The sequence below is a fragment of the Sander lucioperca genome, chromosome 9 (genome assembly GCF_008315115.2).
Source record: "Sander lucioperca isolate FBNREF2018 chromosome 9, SLUC_FBN_1.2, whole genome shotgun sequence".
In the NCBI taxonomy this organism is placed as follows: domain Eukaryota; kingdom Metazoa; phylum Chordata; class Actinopteri; order Perciformes; family Percidae; genus Sander; species Sander lucioperca.
The window spans coordinates 33,248,417-33,272,834 of NC_050181.1; the positions used below are offsets into that span (position 1 = coordinate 33,248,417).

General features: G+C 40.1%; 1 protein-coding gene across 5 annotated transcripts in view; it reads left to right on the forward strand.

The window, feature by feature from the left end:
* The first annotated feature begins 625 nt into the window (after nucleotides 1-625).
* Nucleotides 626-24,418, forward strand: part of atp1a2a (ATPase Na+/K+ transporting subunit alpha 2a) — a 47,537-nt gene continuing 23,744 nt past the window's right edge. For all 5 annotated transcript variants that reach the window (XR_004898242.1, XM_031286026.2, XM_031286010.2 and 2 more), the window contains exons 1-13: nucleotides 626-875; nucleotides 1,838-1,909; nucleotides 3,289-3,348; nucleotides 4,210-4,413; nucleotides 7,956-8,069; nucleotides 8,594-8,728; nucleotides 10,976-11,093; nucleotides 13,216-13,484; nucleotides 16,754-16,952; nucleotides 17,940-18,049; nucleotides 20,368-20,502; nucleotides 22,842-22,921; nucleotides 24,048-24,157. Coding sequence is in view for 4 of the 5 variants with exons in the window: in XM_031286026.2 (XP_031141886.1) it covers nucleotides 864-875; nucleotides 1,838-1,909; nucleotides 3,289-3,348; nucleotides 4,210-4,413; nucleotides 7,956-8,069; nucleotides 8,594-8,728; nucleotides 10,976-11,093; nucleotides 13,216-13,484; nucleotides 16,754-16,952; nucleotides 17,940-18,049; nucleotides 20,368-20,502; nucleotides 22,842-22,921; nucleotides 24,048-24,157 (1,618 nt within the window). In the remaining variant the exon portion in view is untranslated. The remainder of the gene's footprint in view (nucleotides 876-1,837; nucleotides 1,910-3,288; nucleotides 3,349-4,209; nucleotides 4,414-7,955; nucleotides 8,070-8,593; nucleotides 8,729-10,975; nucleotides 11,094-13,215; nucleotides 13,485-16,753; nucleotides 16,953-17,939; nucleotides 18,050-20,367; nucleotides 20,503-22,841; nucleotides 22,922-24,047; nucleotides 24,158-24,418) is intronic.

Genomic DNA, 24,418 nt, shown 5'->3' on the forward strand with positions numbered 1-24,418 from the left:
ACTACAAGGGCTCATACATACAGTACATCAACCGATGATATAGCTCATTCAGGATTAAAGGTATTGCAATGTAGGAACAGTCCAAACGTAAAATTAAACTCTAAAAGTCATTGGCAATTTGTGAGACATTTGATACTCATCTGACACGGGATCATTGGCTGCATCTGTTGTGTGGGCGTAGAGGTGATGACCCACCTTATGTTCCAAATATGGTGGACTTTAAGCTAATTGCAGCGTTGTATTGGCTACAAGTCACTTTGAATTCCAGCAGAAGAAACAGTTCATCTTCGAGGAACAATTAAGGAGTGATTAAGCGGTTTATGGCCGGATTTATTTGCAGAAGAGACCTGAGGATTCAGCCTGTGCTCAGAATCAGAAATGGCTGAATACTATGCCTCATTTGTCATTATATTGGCCCCTCATTATCATGTTTGTTATAAATACTGTATGGTATGTAGAGAGCAAAGTTTCATTTGTTGTGTTGACAGCAGTGATTGATGGACTGTTGTTCTCCCTGGAACCATGTGTGTGTGTGTTGTAAGGGGGGTGGGGGAACATATTGAGCAGGTGCAGGTACACACAGCATAACCCTTTCTGTGTGAATGGGGGGTGGTGGTGGTGATGGTGGTGAGGGGTGCCTGGGTGCACAGAGGCTCTGGGGAGGGGGGGGTTGCATGCATGGCTCAGGTTACCCTGACAGGAGGGAGCAAGAAGTGAAGGAACGGGATGGTTGGTGTGGGGGTGCAAGGCCCAAAAAAAGCCACCAATGTCTTCCACACGTGAGGGCGGGAGGTCTCAGCTGTGGCGGGGACCCTGAGTGCAGTCCTTTTACATTCTAACCTGCCGACGCCAGGACATCCAGCATGGGCAGAGGGGTAAGTTCTCTTTATTTAGTTACAAAAAAACGTACAGAAATCGTTCTTATCTTGATGTTTTTGTTATAACACGCAAACATTTGCTTCCTGTCGTAACTGAATGGATGAACATGACTCAGTTTTCTGTGTTACTACTCTGACTTATATACAGTAATAGCATATGGCATTGACATGCATCGTGGAAAACTACTGAGATTTTCTGTGCGTCTGCAGGGCTTGATTGCTTAAAATGCTGCTGTTTTCTTTTAAAGACAGTAACAACTCGGGATGATAGCTTTGATTCCTCAATATGTTTTGTTCCCGGCTTGCTGTTTATTTGGGTAATTACGAAATTTAGTTTTTATTCTCTCCGTCAGGCCCATTCCATTTAGCTTTATGGTAGGATAGGGTGGTAATCTTTCTCACACACAGTGGGGGGAAATTGCTATGCCAGACACATTTAAGGCACTCATCCGGCTCTCTGCTCCCTCTTTGGCACTTTCTGATTACTTTTTCACTGTGTCACTCGCTCGTACTCTCCTCCTCAGTCTCTCTGTGTAACCCTCCTTTCACTGACATGCACACATGCTGCTAAGAGGAGACTGACAGCAGCAGATGATTTCCATGATGCACCATTCTTCCAACTGTTCATGACACACACACACACACACACACACACACACACACACACACACACACACACACATACTCTATCACTCGCACAAATGAGGAACTCCCACTATGAGAAAAATATTTTCTCTTCAATATTCAGTGAATGGTTTGCCAATAGTGCCAGGAGATTGAAATGAACCAGCACACACAAAGTCCATTGTGTTCACATTGGCACTTTTAATACGTGGCTATGAATGTAAATGGTTAGGCACAATGTGGCTACAAGCATGCGGCTTCCCTTAGTTATTTTCCGCGGCGGTTTGGGATGATAGCCTACGGGCCTGATGTATCATAATCTCTCTCCCCCTCAGTGTGGTGCCGATGGAGGGAAGGCGAAGAAGAAGGAAAGGGACTTGGATGAGCTGAAGAAGGAGGTGTCCTTGGTAAGAAAAACAAGCTGTCACTGCTCCAACCCACACTCACTGCACAGTGATTGATTCCATCACTGCTGCTCCCAAACGTTCCCCAAACAATGTTACGCCAAAGACACCAGGATATAAATGAAAACAGTGGCCCGAAAACAAAATGGCAATCCAACCTGTTTAGTGGAGTCAGTTGTAGATTAGTTCTAAGCCAACCTGTCCTCTCCTATCTATTCTACCACCCTCTGGCTGCTCTTCTTTGTACGCAGAAAGACTCTGAATAATTTGTGGGCCACCAGCAGTGTAGTGCAGAGTTTTTGTCTTGTGCATAGCTGTATCCCTTTGAGGTGCTGTCAAAACGCAGCCAAGCAATGCCCATGAAAACTGGGGTGCGTTTTTAGCTGCATGCACTATCTCTGATAAAGCAGCTGTTGTCAATTATCAAGTTGGCCTGCGACTGATTAAAGAAAAATAATCCTTGGATGCTGTCAACACTTAGGAGTAGTTTAGGGACTAAAAGTGTTGTATTTTGCTTTCATTAGTCTGCCTTGTGTACTTCTTCAGTTAGTGATTTCCTACATCCTCCCCAACCAGAAATCCTTTAAACAACCACCAGACAACGGCTGCCCCTACACCCAATATTGATCAGTCATGACAGTTTCACAACAACACTAGGCATGTTGTTGTTGTTTGTGGCCAAATCACTTGCAGCGACATTTCATCGTGGTCCACTGAGGCAACTGTTAGTGAAGAAATTGGTGAATTTCTGGTGAACAATTTCTTATTGTTGAGTGAAGAAAGTAGCCCTTTATTATGTGGGACTGACACCATCCTGACAGCTGGTAGCTGGAATGTCTGTTGCTACAGTACCAAACTCCATTTTAGCTACGGGGGAAATATCTCGAGGTGGCATTTGGCCAGTCACACAGGAATAATAAAACAAATATGCCACTAAACAACAGAATGAACCCAGGAACACAACATGCATTACTAACATATTTTTTGTAACAGTGTTAAACAGCATTTGACAGTTTTCAAAGGGTTCAATTTTTTTACGCCTGGAAAACAGTTTGACCTCTTTTATCTGTCATGGGGAATGATACTGTGAAGCCCCTGGATCCATGTCAGAAACAGAGAATAAAGAATTTTTTCAGTGTGATCTATTTGACCCCTGGTCAGTTATTAAAATTCCCTTTACAGCTGCATTCTTACTGCCTCAGTTCACATAGTAGAACAATGAATGTATTGCTGTAAAACAGTACAGTTTCCCATTTTATGATGCGTCAAGGACAAATTCCCTTAGAAATAATTTTACCGGCCAATTAACATTACACTGAATCTGTTTACTGTTTCTATTCCACTGAAGCACAAATAAAAAAAGGAACGTTTTATCCCTGCAGGACGACCACAAAATATCTCTGGATGATCTGGGAAAACGCTATGGAGTGAACCTCGCGAGGGTAACGCCACACAAACACAAACTGTCTCATTTGCACATTCACACTTGCACACAAACACGACAAAGAGTTGCTGTAATAACCCCCATAGAGGTGTAATCTCTGCTTGCCTGTACTTGTATGCAACATCCAAACTGAGACCAAACATTACTTTGGTCAAGTTAGATCCACCGCAGTGTCCCCAGCTCACCTTGTGCCTCATTCATCTTTAATCCCTCAATGACACACACACACTCACACACACACACACACACACACACACACACACACACACACACACACACACACGTGCACGCACACTCCTACAATTCCATACAGAGACAGATATAAACACATCATAAAAGTTGTTATGCTGTAAACACATTTGCTGCTAACCTTAGGTTTGACATTGCATGTGAAGTGAAACTGATTTTAATCTTTTGGAGATTAGTATTTGAAAGAAATAGAAGCTGGGGTTTTTCGAAAATATCACAAAATGTAAAAATGTCAAAAACCTGCTGAAGCTTTAAAAAAGATCCAATTTGTGTGTGTTTTTTCCAATATAATTAAATTATACTATTTCAGGTAGGCTACTTAAATGGATTTGTTGTTAATTAGACCTTGACACTATTAGGCATAAAATCATGAAAAATATTTTAATGCAAGTTACAGCCAACAGTTTTATGGTCTAGAACCTTAGATGAGGAGAGTCACCAGTTTATTATACTTTTGGTGTTAAATAGGCCAGGCAGGAATACTTGATGTTCTGCAAATGTAGCAGTAAAATTGCTTTTTAAGCCGCGGTGAAAATGGGGTCGCTGTGTTGTAATAAGATTCCCAGCGCATTCAGAGAGACATTCATTACTAAAAATTGCTCTCCCTCAGGGCCTGACCAGTGCCAGAGCGTTGGAGATTCTTGCCAGGGACGGTCCAAACGCCCTGACCCCTCCCCCCACCACACCTGAGTGGGTCAAGTTCTGCCGTCAGCTGTTCGGCGGCTTCTCCATCCTACTCTGGATCGGTGCCATCCTCTGCTTCCTAGCTTACACCATCCAGGTGGCCACAGAGGACGAGGCGCCCAATGACAATGTGAGAAACTGCTTGTAAAACATGCACGCATATGTAGAAGCACACACCTTACATATTAATCGCACACAGAGAGAGATGCAGGTACACAAAAACAGTGAAATGCAGGTACAGCAGACACAAATAAAGACATACACATACACTGCACATGCACGCACGCACATACAATTCCACTTGTATGCACATATATATTTATCTGCATTTTCAAAATGGAGGTTTACATATATTGGCTAGCTATTCATAGGCTGGCAAAATATTGTCAGCCTTATGTCTTACATACTGCACATATGGACACCCTAACCTAACCTAACCTAAGTGAAAAGTCCTTTGTGCATATGTGCCAATTTCACAGTTGCATTTAATAGATTACGAAGAGTTCCCTTTAAAGTAAGGGTGTATAATGCAGTCTGTGTATTATTGGCTTCTAAGAAAGATTACTCTTCTAAATTAAACAAATCTTAAATGACTAATTTGTTTTTTAATTATATGGAGTATCTTTAATAACTGTATGTGAATGTGGAGTAATTCATTTTGACAGAATTTTGTCAAATGATAACAAATATAATCACACCATCTGTCAATAAGACAGAAGTATAATTCCACTGAAAATCAAGAAATTATATTGTCAAATTATTTCAAAGCCCTATACATATACATACACACATTTTGCACATATACTACACATATTCATGCACTTCAATTTAAACCAAATCCTCAATCTAATCTTAACCTTAAAGGTCTCATATTGGAAAAAGTGAGATTTCCATGTCTTTTTTTTTTTTAATCATAAAGCAGGTCGAAGTGCTATATAAATACTGTAAAAGTCTCAAAACGCTTAATTCACAGAGAAATGCACACAGCTCGTATTCAGAAACTGTGCCTTTAAACGAACCGTCAGGACTTGAGTTCGGTTGTGATGTCACAACTATACCTTATGAAGGTAGAAAGTGACGCTACAGTGCCGTCATTCCCCGGCTGCAACGACGGTGCAGACACAGAGAGTGCAGAGAGACTTAAAGAGACAGATGCTTAAACGGAGCGTTTCAGACAGAGGGGGGGATACTGGTATATTCAGACATCCAGTATGAGAAAAATAAAGTGTTTTTTGAACATCAAAGCATGTACACATGTTCTAGTAGAAACCCACAATACAAGGATGAACCTGAAAATGAGCATAATATGTCTCCTTTAAACCAGAAATTTTTAAAAACTGCTTTATTTTGGTGATTTTCCTTCCTTACTTCTTTTTCTTGTGGGGAGATTTCTTAATATGACCTTTACTTAAAGTGACTATATGTAACTTTTTAATGTTTCTTAAGCTCTGTCATTTTTCATACAGTGGTCTTATATGACCTGTAACAGCAAACTAGACTAACAGTGAAAATAACGCTATTTTTAAATAGTTTTTAGTAAGGCCTCTGCCTGGGTTCGATTTTTCCTGCGCAGTCACAGAATGATTTGCGGCAGGTAGACTCTTAATGCTTTGGCTCGTAACACAGTGATAGTGATACCCGGTTTAGCTCACGAGACATCCAAAGTATTCTAAGTTACTGTATGCAACACTGGAAATGCAACGATGCATCTGTAACTTATTGTTTTATTGTAAATTAATGATTTTCTGTCTGAGCTAAACATTCATCTCAACTGTATGACGTCCCCATAACGCTAACTCTGTGATATACAGTGGGTAATACAGCAAGAAAAGACCTTTAGGATAGCAGGTGTGGAAAACACACTGCCGCTTTTGTTCAAAGCGTTAGCTAGAATCAACACAAACTGAAAGTTACATACAGCCACTTTAACCAGGATGGCCTTGAGATCTAAATCTCCTTTCCGAGAGTCCTTGCCAAAATCGCAAGGCAAGTAGGTCACATGAACCAGCTCAGAGCCATCGTTCACTAAAGGAAATAAAGATTACAGCAAGACGAGGCAAAAGGAACTCAAAATGTAAGGGCATTAATACAGAAAAGGAAAAATATATGCTTAAAACACATAATGATTTGGCATTCATACGTATATAATTACAAGTACACACTGACACAGATCCTCCCTCAGAAAGTGTGACGTAAAAACAACCGCTGACACTGGCATCGGTCCTGGCATTAGCAAGGATAAATTCTCAGCCCACTGGCTGTTCAAATGGAGCCAAGCAGCCATCCATACAGCACTTTATAGCTCGGAATCATTATGCAATCATCATTCAGCGCTCTCCCAACGCCAGACAGCATTAAACCCTTGCATACAGTAACATACAGTAGATAGACACACGCACATGCACACACGAGATAACTTTTAATCTCCCCCGTTTAATCTCAACATTCAGTACCGAGTATACTGTATGTACAGCTGGATGCTCTGCTGAGTTACTTCAAAAGCCCCGACTGCCTGCAGATTTGGCACTTTGAGACTTTGCATGATGTACAAGCAGTTATTTAAGATGACAATCCACCCTAACAGGACTGCACACATCGCTGATTTAATCTTAATTTTACATTATTTTGATTGATTTATTGAGCTGAAGGAAAGCGCTGCTGAATTTACACAACTGACTGCCATATTTAAAAATTAATGTTTGCAATCTGGAATGATATCTGTCAATCCTTTAAACTTTAGTAGATTCAAATGTGTCACCTGTCTGGACAGATGTTGCCCCAACAATTCTGCACAGCTGATGAAGAAGAATAGGTGTCTCCCGAGGCGAAGAGGCAAAAGTGCTTAGCCTTAAATCTGCAAAAAAACAACCAGGAGCTGCAAACCGAACACTGAATTGGAGGCACATGTTGTAAACACTGACAAGTAATTTTCTGAGGATACAGATGTATTTCCTGGTTCAGAAGATTTTGCACTGCTACGGTAAAAGAAAAAGAAAAAAAGGCATTCAAGCTTATAAGAGCAAAACATTCTGTTGTTGCTGTCAAATGAAAGGCACCTTCCAAAAAAAAAATGAAAACTTTTCTAGGTTTAGGAATTTCATTTTCCAGGAGTCCAGGACATCCCGTACAGTAGAGCATGTGGCAGATGCTTTCATCCAAAGTGCCTGGCTGTCTTGTATGCATCAGTCAGAGCTGAACCTATAACAGCTTTTTTTGCTGGTGAAAATATTCACAGAAAATAACAACACAAGAATAAATGTTCCTTGCTTTCACACATCCACGATTCAACAGAGCCAGGCTCCAGCTCAGAAAGTAGCTCTCGATGGCCTCGCAGATCAGAGTCTCAGCTCTTGGTTTTCTGGGTTTGGGAGACAGATGTTTACTTGGACTAACATTGAATGAACCGTCCAAGATGACAGGAATAGTACACGAGGATTCAGCTCTAGGATGGCTTTTCCTTTTTAAAATCTTCCACTAAGACTGAGAGCTTTCCCAGGTTTTCTTGCTCTTAACTCTTCTCTTGCACTCTGCATTTAAGGTTTTGCTGATTTAAATCCGTTTCCAGGTTTTGTAAATCCCCTTTTTCTACGCTTAAACATGCCTTACATCAACCAAACTAAGTCGATAATAATGGCGACTCTCCACGGGGTTTGGGTTTGCCCCTGTTTTTAGTTGTACCTCGGCGTGGTGCTGGCAGCCGTGGTCATCATCACCGGTTGTTTCTCCTACTTCCAAGAGGCCAAGAGCTCCCGAATCATGGACTCCTTCAAGAAAATGGTGCCACAGGTAAGTTTGATGCATGCTGTGTTTGGTGTAGTCTCACAGCCTTCTGAATCAATAAGCTGTCCCTCAAGTAAGGCTTACACACTCACTTGAGTGGAAAACTAATAAGCTTGCACAAAGGAAGAATAAATGTTTGAGCCAACTTCTGATTGTGAGTGTGTTTGCATAAAAACTCCCCTTGCGTTATCCACCTCCAGCACTTCGATTGCCTAATTCTTTAATCTATTTAGGCTCTTTTCACTCCCTCCTTGTCTCTTTTTTCCCTACCTGTCTTCTCTCTCTCTTTTTCTTTTCCTCCTCTTTATCTCTCCCTTTCACATACCTCTACGCCCTCTGGGTCCACTTTTTCTTTATCATTTTTTTTATCACTTCTCTCTCTCCCTCTGACTAAATCCGCTCTCTGTTCCCAAACACACACACACTCTCTCTCTCTCTCTCTCTCTCTCTCTCTCTCTCTCTCTCTCCTCTCTCTCCTTACACTCCATCTCCCTTCTCATCTCTCTCTCTTCCTTTTTTCTCCCTGCCAGAAAGCGTTGGTGATCCGGGAGGGGGAGAAGATGCATATCAATGCTGAGCTTGTGGTGCAGGGAGATCTTGTGGAGATCAAAGGGGGAGACCGCATCCCAGCTGACCTTCGAGTGGTCTCCTCCAGCGGGTGCAAGGTAAGGCGGGGGGCCTCAGCCATGGGGGGGAGCAGATCCTTTACTTAAGTAAAAGTACTAATACCACACTGTAAAAAAATACTCTGTTATAAGAAAAAGCCCTACATTGAAAATCTTACTTAAGTAAAATTATGTTGGTATCATCAGGGAAATGTACTTAAAATGCTCATATTATGCTTTTTGGCTTTTTCCCTTTCCTTTATTGTGTTATACATCTTTTTTGTGCATGTAATAGGTTTACAAAGTGAAAAAGCCCAAAGTCCACCCCAAAGGGACTTACCATCTCCATCAGAAAACACTGTTCATAAACTGCTCCAAACTCAATTGTAGTCCAGCCTTTACTTCCGTGACAAACGTGTGTCACTTTGCAATACATGTATAAATGCTCGCCTAGCTGCTCGTCCTAATACTCTGCTTCTGACTGGCTAGCAGTGCTTACCTAGTTACTGCCCGTGTGCGACTCCCAACAAAGATGGAACAGAAGTGAGATGCCTCACTCTGTAGCTAAAACAGAGAGCTCAACACACAGGGTGAAAAGAGGAGCTGCAGCAATGTGCACAAATATGGTGTTTTTTGAAAATTAAACCATGTAAACCTATTCTGATATAACCTCTAAATACAATTATGAACCTGAAAATGAGCATAATATGAGCACTTTAAAGTATTAAAAGTATAAGTACTCGAGGTAGAAAAATCCTCACATTTTAGAAACTGGGAACGATCTAAACAGTTGTGTGTTTAATGGTCTAGTCATTTCAGCTGGACTTGTAGGCCGTCCTATTGTTGGCTAGTTTCATTTATAATAAAACATCGTATTTTATAAATAAATACAATTTTGTGTGCAGAAATCTTAATTTGTCAGAGTGATGTAAAAAGTACAATGTTTCTCTCTGAAATGTAGCGGAGTACAAACAAGTGGCATGAAAAGAAAAGACTCCAGTACAAGTAAAAGTCAAGTAAATGTAGTTAGTAACATTCCACCACTGATTGTTTATCACGTTCACCATCTTAAGTCAGTGTGTTAGCATGCTAACAGCTCAGGCCGATGGAATCAACAACGTTATTAGGATTAATCCTGTGGGGACTTTGGATATCGTTGCCAAATTGTATGGCAATCCACACAACAGTTGCTGAATTATTTCACTCCAAACCCAAAATGTCAATTTTATGGACAAGCAATATTTAAGTCAGATATAAACACATTACATACAATTAGGATTTGTTGTTTATCCCATAATATCGAATGACTGCGTTCACATCACCCCAAAAATGCTTCAACTATGTGCAACATGTATGCTTTGCAGCACCATTTTTGAGTGGCTAGTTGTCTACTTTTGATTTTGGGGTTTAATGAAAAACTGAGTTAAGCAGAATTCTCTTCACCGACATTAGTTGGTGGTAGCGATGGGATGTTTCCTTACACACATTTTTCCAGTTATCCTCTGAGATTTTCAATTTGTTTTTTCTTTCTGTATACTTACTGATGCTGTTGGGTCAAACTTTTTTTATTTATTTTTTTATTCATTATTTTAACAGGGACATTACCTATGACATTATCACAACCAAATGTGAGGGATGCAAGGTTTTTTAGGACGTCTAGCCTCCGCTAATTTGCAGTCCTTGTCCCTTGTCAGGCTTTTACAAAAACAATCACAGCAACAAACACAGCACAACAGTCTATTCAATTATCAAAGAATAACATCAAATAAAAACAGAATTTACATTAAAATAGTGTCGCGAAAGGACACCATTAGTGCTCACATCTCTGTTACTGTTTAAGCCATAGTTTGGCTTTTGTGTTAAACACTTTTAGTTCCGGGGATAAAGAGTTCCATAAATGTACACCTTTTACTGACCAGGAGGATTGACCAAAAGTTGTTCTGCACATTGGGACTCTACAATTATGGTTAACTACTCTTCTTGTCATGGTCCGACCATCATCACACACTACGCCTGGGGCCAGCCCATTTAAACACTTAAAAATAAGTTTATAAAATGCAAAATGTCACCCTTTTAGCCTGAGTTTATCCTAATAGATTTTGAAGCAGTGTAATAAGACAGCATTAATACATTGTATACATTTCTTTACCTATAGAGGAACATGGAAAAAATCTGTGTTGTACTTGTTGCTGATAAGTACTGCTACCTTCATTTCCACCCTGTCAGTCTCACCTGCTCACTCTCTCCCATTCCTATTCATCAGTCTCACTGGGTTACACCGCTCTCTCCTTCTTTCTCCCTGTGAAGGTGGACAACTCATCTCTGACGGGAGAATCTGAGCCTCAGACTCGCTCCCCGGAGTTCACGCACGACAATCCTCTGGAGACCCGCAACATCTGTTTCTTTTCCACCAACTGTGTCGAGGGTCAGTAGGCCACATCTGGCCAAGATTGTCCTTATTGCCTCTAAAAGTCTTCTTTTTTTTTTAGCCATCTGGATCACAACATAGTGTTGCCTTACCGCTCAACCATGAGTGTGTTTGGGTGCATTCATCAGAACAGCCATCCCTCCATCGTACAGTAATGTGTAGTTATTGAATTGTGAATGCATTGAGATAATAAACAAGTGTTTCCATTTGAGAATCAACTGATGGGAATCTCAGTTGGTATTCCAGTTGCTATTAATCATCAAATGGTGATGCAGTAAGCATTTCAATGGGATTCTGCAACTTCATCAATCTGTACATCTAAATGTAGGTTGAATATAAAGTGAAGTTTGTCTCTGAAGTGCAGTAAAAAAAAAGTCCAATAATACTTATCATATATGAAGAATAGCATCCTTTGTCAACCAATGACTTAGCTGAGGTTCAAAGTTCACTCAGTTGAGAAATCACACCATGAGGTCTTTTAAAGGGGCGCTATGCAGTTTTGGCAATTTCTTCACACACTGGAGCGGTTGGGGTTAAGGGCCTTGCTCAAGGGCACCTCAGTGGTGGTAATGAGGGAGGGACAAGTGCTGCTCTTTCACTTTACCCACCCAGATTTATCCTGTCGGTCAACAGCTCGCTTCTCTAACCTTTAGGCCACCACTGACTCATTCAGATTCTTACTCCAATCAACCATCAATCACTGGCCTACACCTTTCTCATCACCTCCCTATCAAATGTCCTTCCTGTTTACAAAATACAGCACTCATCTCCATCTCGTAGTGTCTTACACACGGTTAACAGTCATTTGTCTCTTTACATATTGCTCTAAAAACAAACATGCACATTTCACTAAAGCAGTAAGAGCATGGGGTCAGCCGGCTGACGACTGGATATCTCGTTTAAAGAGCACTCTTCAACAAAATATAATGCACACCATTTAAAAAGAATCAGACATCTACTTGACTGTCTACTGTGACAAACTGGTGGTTGGTAAAAAGTAGCAAAGAAACTCTAATTTGCAAAAAAAAATTATAACGTTTAATAGTAGGCAACGTTTCGGTACTGACGATATTTTTTTATATAATATATTATATTTTTATTTACGTGTGATGCCACTAAGTGGCCCATCCCACACAGAATTACATGACACCAATACAACAGTAATTCATTATTAATTCGACAGCTTCCGGTCCAGTGTCCACATACAACATACTCTACTTTGCACAAAATAAAGAATAAATAAAACATATTACAGCAGCCACAACATAATAGTGTAGCTCATAAATTATCCAACTAGAGCTAAACATTTCATACATTAAACAAAACTACAGACACAAAAAATAACAGGGAATGTCACATTCAGACAGAGAATTATCGATACAAAGCAGCCTTTCTTTTAGCCCATGCTTGTTCTAAAAATCTGCAAATAAAAATGTTTTATGTTCAAACAACCAAACTAACAGATATATTTACTGCCTCGTCTCTTTTGATTCTACTTTGTTAAATAATTGCAATGATAATATGGACAATACAAAGCAAAATTAACTTAATTTTGAATTTCATTGAGATACATAAATAACGCAGTCTGTCTTCCTCACTAGTGCCCGACCAATGTCCTACTTCAATATGGAGAGGGAGTATACCAGACCTGAACTGACCATCTTCAGGAAAAACATTTTCAAAAAAAGACAGTGTGCCTTATTTGCACTATTAAAATATTTTTCTGGAGCATTAAGCTGTTGTGCGGACTTTACCTTCTTTAAAACATTACATTTTGCACTGAAGATGGTCTAGTACAGAAATGTTGCCTACTGTTAAGGCCCACAAATTCCAGTCATCAACTACTAGACCATCTTCAGGCAAAACATTACAGTTTGCCTAAAGATGGTCTGGTACCAAAACGTTGCCTACTATTAAACTTTATATATATATATTTTTAAGTTAGACAGTGTGCGAGAGTGTCTTTGCAACTTTTGACCTGCTTGTCCCCCTCCGACACACCTCTCACGTTATAGAAGTGGGAAGTATTTTTCTGTACTGTTTGGTAAAAAGTAAAATTGCATAGTGTAACTGATGCTTTTCTCCTGAGAGACTAACGGTGAACCCCCCTCCCTCTCAGGAACGGCCCATGGCATCGTGATAGGCACCGGTGACCGAACAGTGATGGGTCGCATCGCCACGCTGGCGTCAGAGCTGGAAGTCCGCCGCACGCCCATCAACATAGAGATTGAACATTTCATCCACCTCATCACAGGCGTGGCTGTCTTCCTGGGCATGTCCTTCTTCATCCTGTCAATCATTCTGGGCTACACCTGGCTGGAGGCTGTCATCTTCCTCATTGGCATCATCGTGGCCAACGTGCCCGAGGGACTGCTGGCTACTGTCACTGTGAGTAGTGTGTGTCCGTGTGTTCCTCCTTTTTCATTATAACCACATGTGAATAACAGAAATATTTACAAAATAACAGCACAGACAAGAAGACATTAAGATATCACTAAGATACTTGATGCAGTTCATCACTCTGTCCTTAGATTTATATCCGGTGATGGATTCAGTACCCACCACTGTCTCCTTTATCAAATTGTTGGCTGGACTTCTTTAGCTCTAAGAAGGGAGCAATGCTGCATTTTATTTATCTACAAAGCCTTGCTTAAAAAATTGCCTGTATATTTAACAAGCTTGCTGAATTTTAAATCGCATCACAATGGCACTCGCACTAGTGATTCCTTGTTATCGAAATATTCCATTTGTTAGGACAGAATTAGGCAAAACTGCATTTAAGTATTATGCTCCATATAAATGGAATAACCTGCAGATTCTAATGAAATTGAACAGCCTAATTCCATTTAATCACTTTAAATGTCTTCTTTATGAGTCCATGTATTCTGAATGTACATGTGCACTTTGAGTTGTTTAACATTCTTTAATTGATTTATGTATGTACTGTGTATTGCAACTATATATTATATATTAATGTGTGTGTATATATATATATATATATATATTAATTAACTATGTTCAGTAATTTTTATATGTATTGTAATTTTATATGGCATGTAATCAGGGCGTCATTGGAAATGAGAGCTTTGTCTCAATTGGGCCTCGATGAATAAATAAAGGTGATATATATAAAAGAGAAATAAAACAAAACAAAATAGGGGGGAAGTGGTGTTGGGTGTACCGGTCAGGATGGGCAGTAATAAGAAAGCATATTGTGGACTATTTTGATATAATGAGTTGTCATTTCGAGTTTTGGAAGATGTGAGTGAGAGAAGAGAGAGGAATCTGTTGAGAGGAATCTGCTCTGGATAAACTCTAGAATAGCAACCAGGTTTTATGGAATAGCTATGGATTGTCTTTTTAGGGTTGCTGTGACTTTTCTTTGTTTAAGTGGTCTGTTAACAGATTGAGCCAATGGTTGCTTAATAATTTCGTTCTGTCTTCCTAGTAGAGTCCTTTGAGTAATGTGTTGTTCCTTGTTTTTTATGAGATAGGCTTCATCGGATGAGGTTTTTACAGATTTTCACCCAAAAAGATCTGGATTCATTTTTTAAGGAGCAGATCAGTTTGAATGTTTTTTTAATGGAATGTTATTTCCCTGCACACTCTCTTTTTCTTTCTGCTACAAGAAGACAATGTGCCCTTCAGTTTAAAATAAACCATGTCCCCTTGTAGCAAGGACAGGGCATAATATCCTTCTGGGAATAGTGAACAGACCCATGGGGAAAAGTCATAAATTAGCTGCTGTACACAAACACACAAAGGTTAAAGATGGTATGTGTTGCAAATGGCAATTTGTAATTACATTATATGTTTTTTTCACATTTGATTTTTACTTCGAGAGTGACATTTTTTTTTTAAATAAACTAAAATGTGAAAATTTATGGTTGCACTCCATTTAATATAGTGTGTAGTTTCTGTCTCCCCCATGAGGAATTCTAAGCAATGACATCACCACTGTTGTTGCATCCACATGATACAAGCCTTCCGTAATCCGCACCACCCCCACCCCTCCTCCACACAGTTGCTAGTAGCCAAGGAGGACACGGAGGATTAAAAAAACACAATGGACTCTTGTTGGACTCTCTCTCTCTCTGCGTGCAAAAGTCGCCGGACTACACTATGTTCTAAACATAGCAATACTGAGAAATACAGAGAGAGTTTAGTGGAGCTGAAAGTCTTAATTAGCTTTGTATCAGCTCATTTGGCAATGGCTTGAATGTAACGGACGTTCATTAATATCAAAAAAGTTACCCACTAAAGCTTTAAAGTTGTATTAATTGGCGTTTTGGTCACTTGGGGGCACAGTAACAAGCTGGAAATACAATATCTGACATACTTTTAAAGTTATGGCGAACATATTACCTGTTTGCACATCCAGCAGGCACAGAACATCATTGCTTTGGAGTCCTTTTTCCACCCAACAAATATACTTCAAACACTCACTCTCCTTTTAGCTCTATTTTGGTCCCCACCGACTCTTGAGAACAACTATCTGGCTCTTTGTCTGCTAGATGTGTGACTTTCTTCACCAGTTTGTTGCTAACTTTGTCTGTCTGCTGTTTGGTGCTGTGCAGGTAGTGTACAGTGGATTAATGGGCTTGTTTGCTGAAAATAGCTGCCTGAGGCTGCTGGAAATGGGGTTGATGACTGGAGTTTGTGGGCCTAAAAACCAAAGTAATGAGCTAAAAGAAGCTAACAAGCTTTTGAAGAACTGAGGGGGAAATGCAGAGTCAGGTGTTAATTCTCCACGGGTTTGTCATCTTGAGCAGCTGTTCTCTCATTACATGCAGTAATTTGATCCATTGTTAACATCAAAATATTGATTATAGCAGCACTGTGGGTGCCAGTTCAAGAGTCCTCACATTGTGCCTGCTGGCTCACTGTCATGGTAAACTGGCACACCAAAGTGGAACGGAGCCATCATCAATGTTATTAGTTACACTTGTGCTTTTCCTAACACTGATTTACCCTCTTCTAAATGTTAGCTGTAGCTCTTATGATACTACAGAACCCAGCAAAGCAGGTGATTTATTACTGAATATTGGAGTTGCTCAAATGTTGAAGTTAATCTAACTTTTTTTCTGCAACAATAAACAAAGTGTGCACTGAGGTGGATGCCAGATGGCATTTGAAATGTCATCAGTCGACATTTCACTGGTCACAGAAAATAAATTAACTTCCAGTGACTGGTTTCTTTAGTTGCTTTCGCTTTAAACGCACCGAGTTGTGTGTGGAAATGTTTGTCTGTGTTTGTGCTGCATTTGTTGCTCTGTAAGTAATGTGGTCGGCTAGAATTAATGTGTGTTGATGTGTCTCTTGCAACATATGGAATTTGTCTATTCATCGTATTTTTATATCCTTGTGCACCTGCTGTTAACCAGCCAACCATATACACGCATGCATGCACACACACACACACACACACACACACACACACACACACACACACACACACATTTGCACTCCGTAAAGCACCTGGACCACGCATGGTTTCCCATGCACAAACACTTGAATGCACCGGTGTGTACACACACTCTTTCCCCTCGTCGACTAACAATCATCCATCCTCTCCTCTCCTCGTCCTCCCTCCTTCCTTCATCTTATTCCCTCCCTCCCTCATCTTTCTCCCCCCTCACCTCCCGCTCTCCTCCCAGGTGTGTCTGACTCTCACTGCCAAGCGAATGGCCAAGAAGAACTGTCTGGTGAAGAACCTGGAGGCCGTAGAGACTCTGGGCTCCACCTCCACCATCTGCTCCGACAAGACGGGCACACTGACCCAGAACCGCATGACTGTGGCCCACATGTGGTTTGACAACCAGATCCACGAGGCGGACACCACCGAGGACCAGACTGGTAAAACAGAGAGAGGGGGGTGGGAGAGAGAGGGAGAGAGGGAGAGTGTTTGGGAATACAAAGGGGGAGTGTGTGACCACCTGCCGAAATTCATCTGTCCAATGTTCACACCGCCAGCCAACATTGCTGTTTTCACTAGCGCTTGGGAATAATTGAGCAGTGGTATGCAGTGGACGGCACAACCCTCAGCTATACACACATATCTTTTACCAGGATTCCTTGGCAAGACTGCTGCTGCGGAACCGATTGGATTCCTGTCTCACACCAAACAGCTACAAACCGAGCCAAATTTCAAAGAAGCTTTTAGCAATAACCAAAAGATTTGGAAGAAAAAAAAATTAGCAGGTGTTCTATGCATACCAATGAGGATTGAGTCAGGCGATGCAATCATACAATGAATAGCCAGCATTGCTGACAAGGCCGTACATCTGAACCAGTGCAAGTGCTGAAAAAGAAAACACAGTGTCTTTATTTTTTTTCAGGAGGACATAGTCCTTTTTGCAGCTGTTGCAGATTTTGCAGCTTTTTGCACCTCGCTTTGTCAAGTTCAGCAACTCCAGCCACAGTTTGCCTCTGTGTACCTAATGTATGTTGCATGATGCTATTATATTCTGTTTGCACAATAACAGTGACAGTGACCACTCCAGAGAGTCTAGGCCAAAATGAAAAATGAATGCAGCGGAGTGAAGGTCATTTTCAGTTCGATTGAATGGGACGGATGAAATTTTGATAGAATTTTTTCCAAACAGCTTGTATTTTACGAGACATTCTAATTAAAAATGAATGACATTCTCCAGACTTGGGAATTGAAAAATCACTGATGTCAAGGAATAAGTTAATGCTCAATTTATCTGACCCCGCTTCTGTTATTTAGCTACGATATCCAGTGCCACTCTGTGAACCAAGAGTTAAGTCAGTAGCATAAATACTGCATAAGCCCTCATTTAAAAAAAATGTCTAACATAGCTCCCTCTGCCATTCTCTCAGGTTTTGGTTTTGACAAGACCTCTGCTACTTGGACTTCTCTGTCTCGTGTGGCTGGCCTGTGCAACAGAGCTGATTTCAAAGGTGGACAGGAAGAATTTCCCATCCTGATGGTATAAACCTCCACCCCCCACACACACACACACACACACACACACACACACACACACACACACACACACACTACAAAAGCAGCTTTCCAAACCTTTGCATTGATGATTCTGTCTCATTTTATTATCTGTACTCTCTGAAGCAGTTTGTTATAACATGTTTTGTTTGATCTAAGGACATTATAAGCAGACCTTTTAAGATTTGGATTAAAATAATGCATGCACATTTTTCATAAGACATGATTTTGCATACATGGTTTGCGATATGGTGAAGCTAACGACATCAGGACAGGGCAGGTGAGCTGTCACTTAAAAAAAGCAGTGGTGGTATTCTGATTACTTCATTTTACTGTAAGTAAATGTTTGCAGAATGCAGAAATTGGACTTTATTGCACTTAAAAGGCTAGCAAAACCTATAACAATGTATCTTATTTTATACTAATAACTAATGAAATGGGTTTGTATTCAACATTTTAATATGAAAAGTAACTAGTAACTAATAGTTGTCTTATAAAGTAGTAGTTAAAATTACAATATTTTCCTCTGAAATGTGGTAGAGGTATATTGGATAAAATATTTACAGCTATAATATATATTATTCATAAGATTTATGAAAATACAAAACAGTATTCACACCACTACTATTGGGTATGCAGTATAACGAGTAAATAAAACTCGTTGGTTGGTTGGTTTGCAATGCATCATACTTTATCATTGATTAGCAAAATTGCCCTCTAAAATTTTGTTGAGAAGAGTACAAAGTAGCAGCACATCAAGTTGAGGTACTTCAAAATTGTACACAAGTACAGTACTTATTTCGTATTTCACACTCCTCACCCACATGGCACCCACAGGGAAAAAAACTACCCATAAAAATGATTCGTCAATATACTTACTTCTATACACAGGTGCACTACACACACACTGGACTACATGCTTAGCCTCACACACACACACACACACACACACACACACACACACACACACACAGAATAATTCAACGCACCCCTGGAAATAACCCCTCCACACTGATACCCAAACACACACTGCTGGGTAGGTAAGTCAATAATATTCCAGTGGTCTACCAACTGCTATCCTCCAGCCTGTGCTACATTGACCTGAAGAAATTCTCCGTGTGACTCTCAGCGACAGGGTTACAGCTTCTTGACTCCGGTGGGAGCAGGCCCTGCTGCTGCAGCCTCTCTGCCCCTCGAGGTGCCTGGGTTTCCTCCCTGCATTAAGTAACAGCCATATCTCCTGACAGCACTCAAACACAGCAGTCAAAGCCCAGGCTCCACTTCCATTACAAGAACAAGTCCATAGCTGCACACGCAAAAACAGAGAAATGGAATTTCCTTGATCTATTTATTCATTCATGAAAAGGCACAAACAAGGACGAATCCTGCGGAGCCCGTGTCCTTGTTTTGCAGCTGTTCATGAATGAATAAACAGGAGCAAAGAGGAATCTCTTGTCTTGGTTTGGCCCCCGTTGGTGTATTGGCCGTCAGGTCATTCAGCTCAACGTGGATTTTAATAAATTGGCTCCAAGAGCGGGATGAATTGCAGTGATCATCATGGAATTTTTATCAAGGTGGATTTTACAGGTTATCAGAAGAGAATTTTCTTTTCTCCTAAATGATGCAAGCAACACACAAGCAACTTTGACACACAGGTTGAATGTGGTAAACCTGCAAAAAAAAAAAAAAAAAAAAATATGGAGCAATGTGCATCCAACAGGGGTTAATTCAATTCTGAGCCTTGTAAAATAGGCCTCCTTACTGTGTGTGTGTGTGTGTGTGTGTGTGTGTGTGTGTGTATATTAGTGTGTGACACCCAGTGTCAATATAAGACTTCTGCACACCACTTTAACAAAAATGGGCACACTTAACAAATTCTGACGTTTTAGTTTTCAAGTTTCAAGATTAGTAAATGTCAACTTCCTAATCTAATGTGTTCCCACAATATTTATTTCCAACATAGTTCTTCAACTCTTCATATCCAGGGCCTTTTATATGTTCTTCATCCCCTAAACTGAAAAGGTAAACTAGGTTTTGCACTTTCATTACTTCTGCATTAAATTGTTACATTACTTTAAAAGCAATATGGCCAGATTAGAAGAGCTGGTGATGTAGATGATACTCAGCTGGCTGCATCATTAATGAGAACCATAATGAAAGTAAAGGAAGTCCTCTCCACCACTTTATTTAGTTAAAGTTCCCTTCCACCGCAGTGTGATAAACACAGGCAGTGAGACAGACAACACTCATTTCTTAATATGCATATGTGAGTGACTGTGCTAATGTGCGGCTGTGTTTCCCCAGAGGGAGACAGCGGGGGACGCATCAGAGTCAGCTCTGTTAAAATGCATCGAGCTGTGCTGTGGGAGTGTTCGGGAAATGAGAGCTAGAAACCTCAAAGTGGCAGAGATCCCCTTCAACTCCACCAACAAATACCAGGTAGGTACTGCATGGGTCTAATGTAGCATCATGACTTTGTACTGGAAGTGTTGCTGATGCAAGCCTACACTGAAACCCTCCTAACCCATTTACAGACCACTCACAAGGGGCGGTGGCTTCTGGGGCTCCAGCCCTGAATGTTTTCTCTTTACAGTCTGTAAAGTCTGTAGCAGGCTCAGTTTTCTAGATAAAGGGAAGCTAGATATTAGATTAGATTAGATTATATAGACTTTTATTGATCCCAAATTGGGACATTGCAGTGCTACAGCAGCAAAATATCAGACACACAGCACCCATACAGAATATACAATAAATAATAAATAATAAATAGAACAAGAACAAATATTCAAAAAATAAAGATAAAAAAATGTACAAACGTATATACAAGTTGGGAATAAAAATGTACAACTACTTAAATTGTATAGTATTGGTGTCATATCAAACCAAATAACGCTCCAAAGTGTTTTCAAGCTAATTTTGGTGAGGAAAAAAACTGGCATGGCCATATTCAAAGGGTTCCCCTGACCACTCACTTCCAGATATCTGAATAAAAATGGGTTCTATGGGTACCCACAACTCTTCCCTTTACAGACATGCTCACTTTATGATAATCCCATGCGGTTTTCCCTTGGCAACTATCATACATGATTTACAGATTTGTAGGCATTCTATTATCAAATTGGTTGAAAAATTGTGCAAAAAGCTGCAGTAAATGGGGAAAACAATCTCAAGGGCGCGTACCCACCACCCCAGGATTGGGCTGAGAATCTTTGCAACATGTGGCTCACACTTACTGCATGGTCTGTTTACAATTTATACACGTATGTATACGTGCTTTAAACGTTTAGATTTTCATTCATTCGTGAATCAATTTTTGAACTTTTCTAATTGCTATTCATATTCATTTATATATTGTCTTTTAAATCTTATTTTGCTTATTAATCTTAATTTTGTACTTAATGTATTTATTTGTTGGATAATTTTGTTAGTGCTCTTTGAATTGACAATATTATGATGTTTTAAACGATGCCTTTCCAAGACTTGGAAAACCTTTTTGTTTGCATGCTTTGAGTGAATCATGCATCTTAGTTTTTAACCTTTTTCCATCCGAGGAAGGCGGCCTGAACATGCGTGCTCTTTGACAGCGAGACCCTACTTTAGATTCATACTGTTGCACACATTTGTGCTTGGAAGCTGCCCAACAGGCCACAAGCACAACACTGTTATCTGCAGAGAAGCTGCTGCAGTGTTGTGATTTGTGCTATTTATGATAGAAAGATACATGTGGATTACTAACTGGTTGGATTTCGGCTGCTCAGAAGATGCTCTGTCACTACCTTTTAATACACAGACAGAAATCCCTTTTGTTTGAGATGGTCACAGCCAAAAGACTTTGGCTTTGGGTAGGGTTGGGTGAGAAGATATAGTGTTTGACGCACTGGGTGTAAATAAATATAAATATAAATAATATAAATAAACTGTATATGTGGATGGCTACTTAGTGTCTAGCTAGCTTATAGACCAGTAAGCCTATCATCAATGTTCCAACATATCCAACATATTAGCAAATGTCTTTGCTAATATGTTGGATTCATGGCAAATATCTTGAAACAGGGGTCCGGGAACGTTTCTGCCTTTCACAGCCAGTCTTTCCTGTCTGTCTGGAGATTTGAACCAGCATATGAATAACACAACAGTGATGTTGGAGCAAACAAAGGACTTCCTGCATGCATTTTGTGAACCTGTTCCCTGACTTAAAATAGGAACGTCTGGGTTGGGGGGAGGAAAAAAAAGCAATTTTGCTCTGGTTTTCTGAGATTAGATATGCTGACTTGGATACAAATTACCTGGGCAAGTGTGTGTGTGTGTGTGTGTGTGTGTGTGTGTGTGTGTGTGTGTGTGTGTATGTGTGTATGTGTGTATGTGTGTGTGTGTGTGTGTGTGTGTGTGTGTGTGTGTGTGTGTGTGTGTGTGTGTGTGTGTGTGCATGTAAATTTGTGTGGGGAAACCAGTAATGCAAGGTGTAACACCACAGGAATACATGTGAGAGTGTGAATGAATGCTGCTTCAACACAGGGAACACATATGACTTACAATGTGCACTCAGTCAAGTCCGCTTTGATAAGGCTTTATTTCAAACCACTTGGAAAAATATGACACAAGAGTGATTGCTGGTACGACTGAATTCATTGTGGAAGCATGTCTGTCCTGAGCCTTTTTCTTACTAGAACAGAAACATTTAAGATCAGCCATAAACTACATGTTGCATCTTGTTTCAATATAAATCCGGTCGTGCTATGTTCTGAACAATCTTTCAATATTCTCCCCCTTTTTTTAAGCTCTCTGTCCATGAAGTGGAGGACAATCCCTCTGGTCATATTCTGGTCATGAAGGGAGCGCCGGAGAGAATCTTGGACAGGTAACGATCGATTATGTGTCTCAAAAGTGAGGTAGCACAAAATGTCTACCTCTTTTTCATTTTTTTCATCCTTCTCTTCCAGGAATGTAGTGAAAAAAACACCACTCTTCTTGACAGCTGACGATAAATCTACATGGTTTTTATTAATATTATTGTTAACAAATCCCATTAAAGGCTAAAACCAACTTTGAATTGATCCTAGGAACAAATGTATCTGTGTATCCAAAACCTGATATAGCTTATTCCTCCCGAATACTAGTGAAAACCATAGAAATTCAAAATTCAAAAAACTGTTGACATGTTCCTTCATCACATGAACCCATGAACATGCACATGCACACTGTCATTTTTAGTCTATCCCACGTATACACCAATCTGCTGCCAAATTACTTACTAGAGCACCAAATGTGTATTAATCCACTGGTGAAAAGAGTCCCCAACAAATTCACTATTCACTCCTGGCCAGCTGTTTTAAAAAACGATTTTCCCTTATTTTTTTAAACAATTAAATTATATATTTGTGTTTCTCAGTAGGTACAAATGAAGCCACAGACAGGGTTAGAGAAATCATAAAGTATTGGGGGAAACACTTTGGTGGTTTTGGTCCTTTCAGTGAATTTGTTGAAAATGAAATAAATATAGAATAACTCCCATTCGAGCGTTCCGGCTGCGTTGCGGTTTTGTTCCGTCCTCCGCCACCCGCCATACCACACCGTCTCAGACGCGGCCAAAATGGAAAATAGGGCTAACACTAGTCATATGCTTTAAATGTTTTTGTTATTGCATATTCGTTGGGGTTGAGGTGCTGAAGATATTTCTGTGCCCAAATGGGACACTATCAAACTTTCGTTTGGTCATATTATTGTTATCATTGTTTATTCTTTTTATTTAATATTATGTGGTCACACTATGTATAATGTCACACCAATGTTGGCCCAAGACTGGCCCAGATTCCCTTCTGGTGAGGCCAAAACCTCCTCTACATCAACCATTATCACTCAATGATTTTTAGCTTCACTTCACTCTTGTTGTTTTACTGCAGTTTGTTAACACAATTTCTATCCAGATAGACATTTTATTATTAGCAGTAACAACGGTAAAAGTATTATTAATAAATGTTTTACAGGTGCAGTAAGATTATGATCCACGGTCAGGAGTTGCCACTTGATGAAACCTGGAGAGAGGCTTTCCAGAATGCCTACATGGAGCTGGGAGGACTGGGAGAGAGAGTGCTGGGTATGTCAGCCTGGGAATAGGGAATTTTATCATCTCCTTGGTAAAGAGGGTAGTTAGACCACATGTCCCTGTATAGTGTTGAATGTTTTTTAGGCAACGGTGTGTTTAAAGAAGAAGGTTTTGGCAATGCAGTCTTAAAACTTTAGTGCATAAATTATTTTTTTATTAATAAATGTCCGTTACATTCAAGCCATTGCCAAATGAGTTGCTACAAAGCTAATTAAGACTATCAGTTCCACACAACTCTCTCTGTATTTCTCA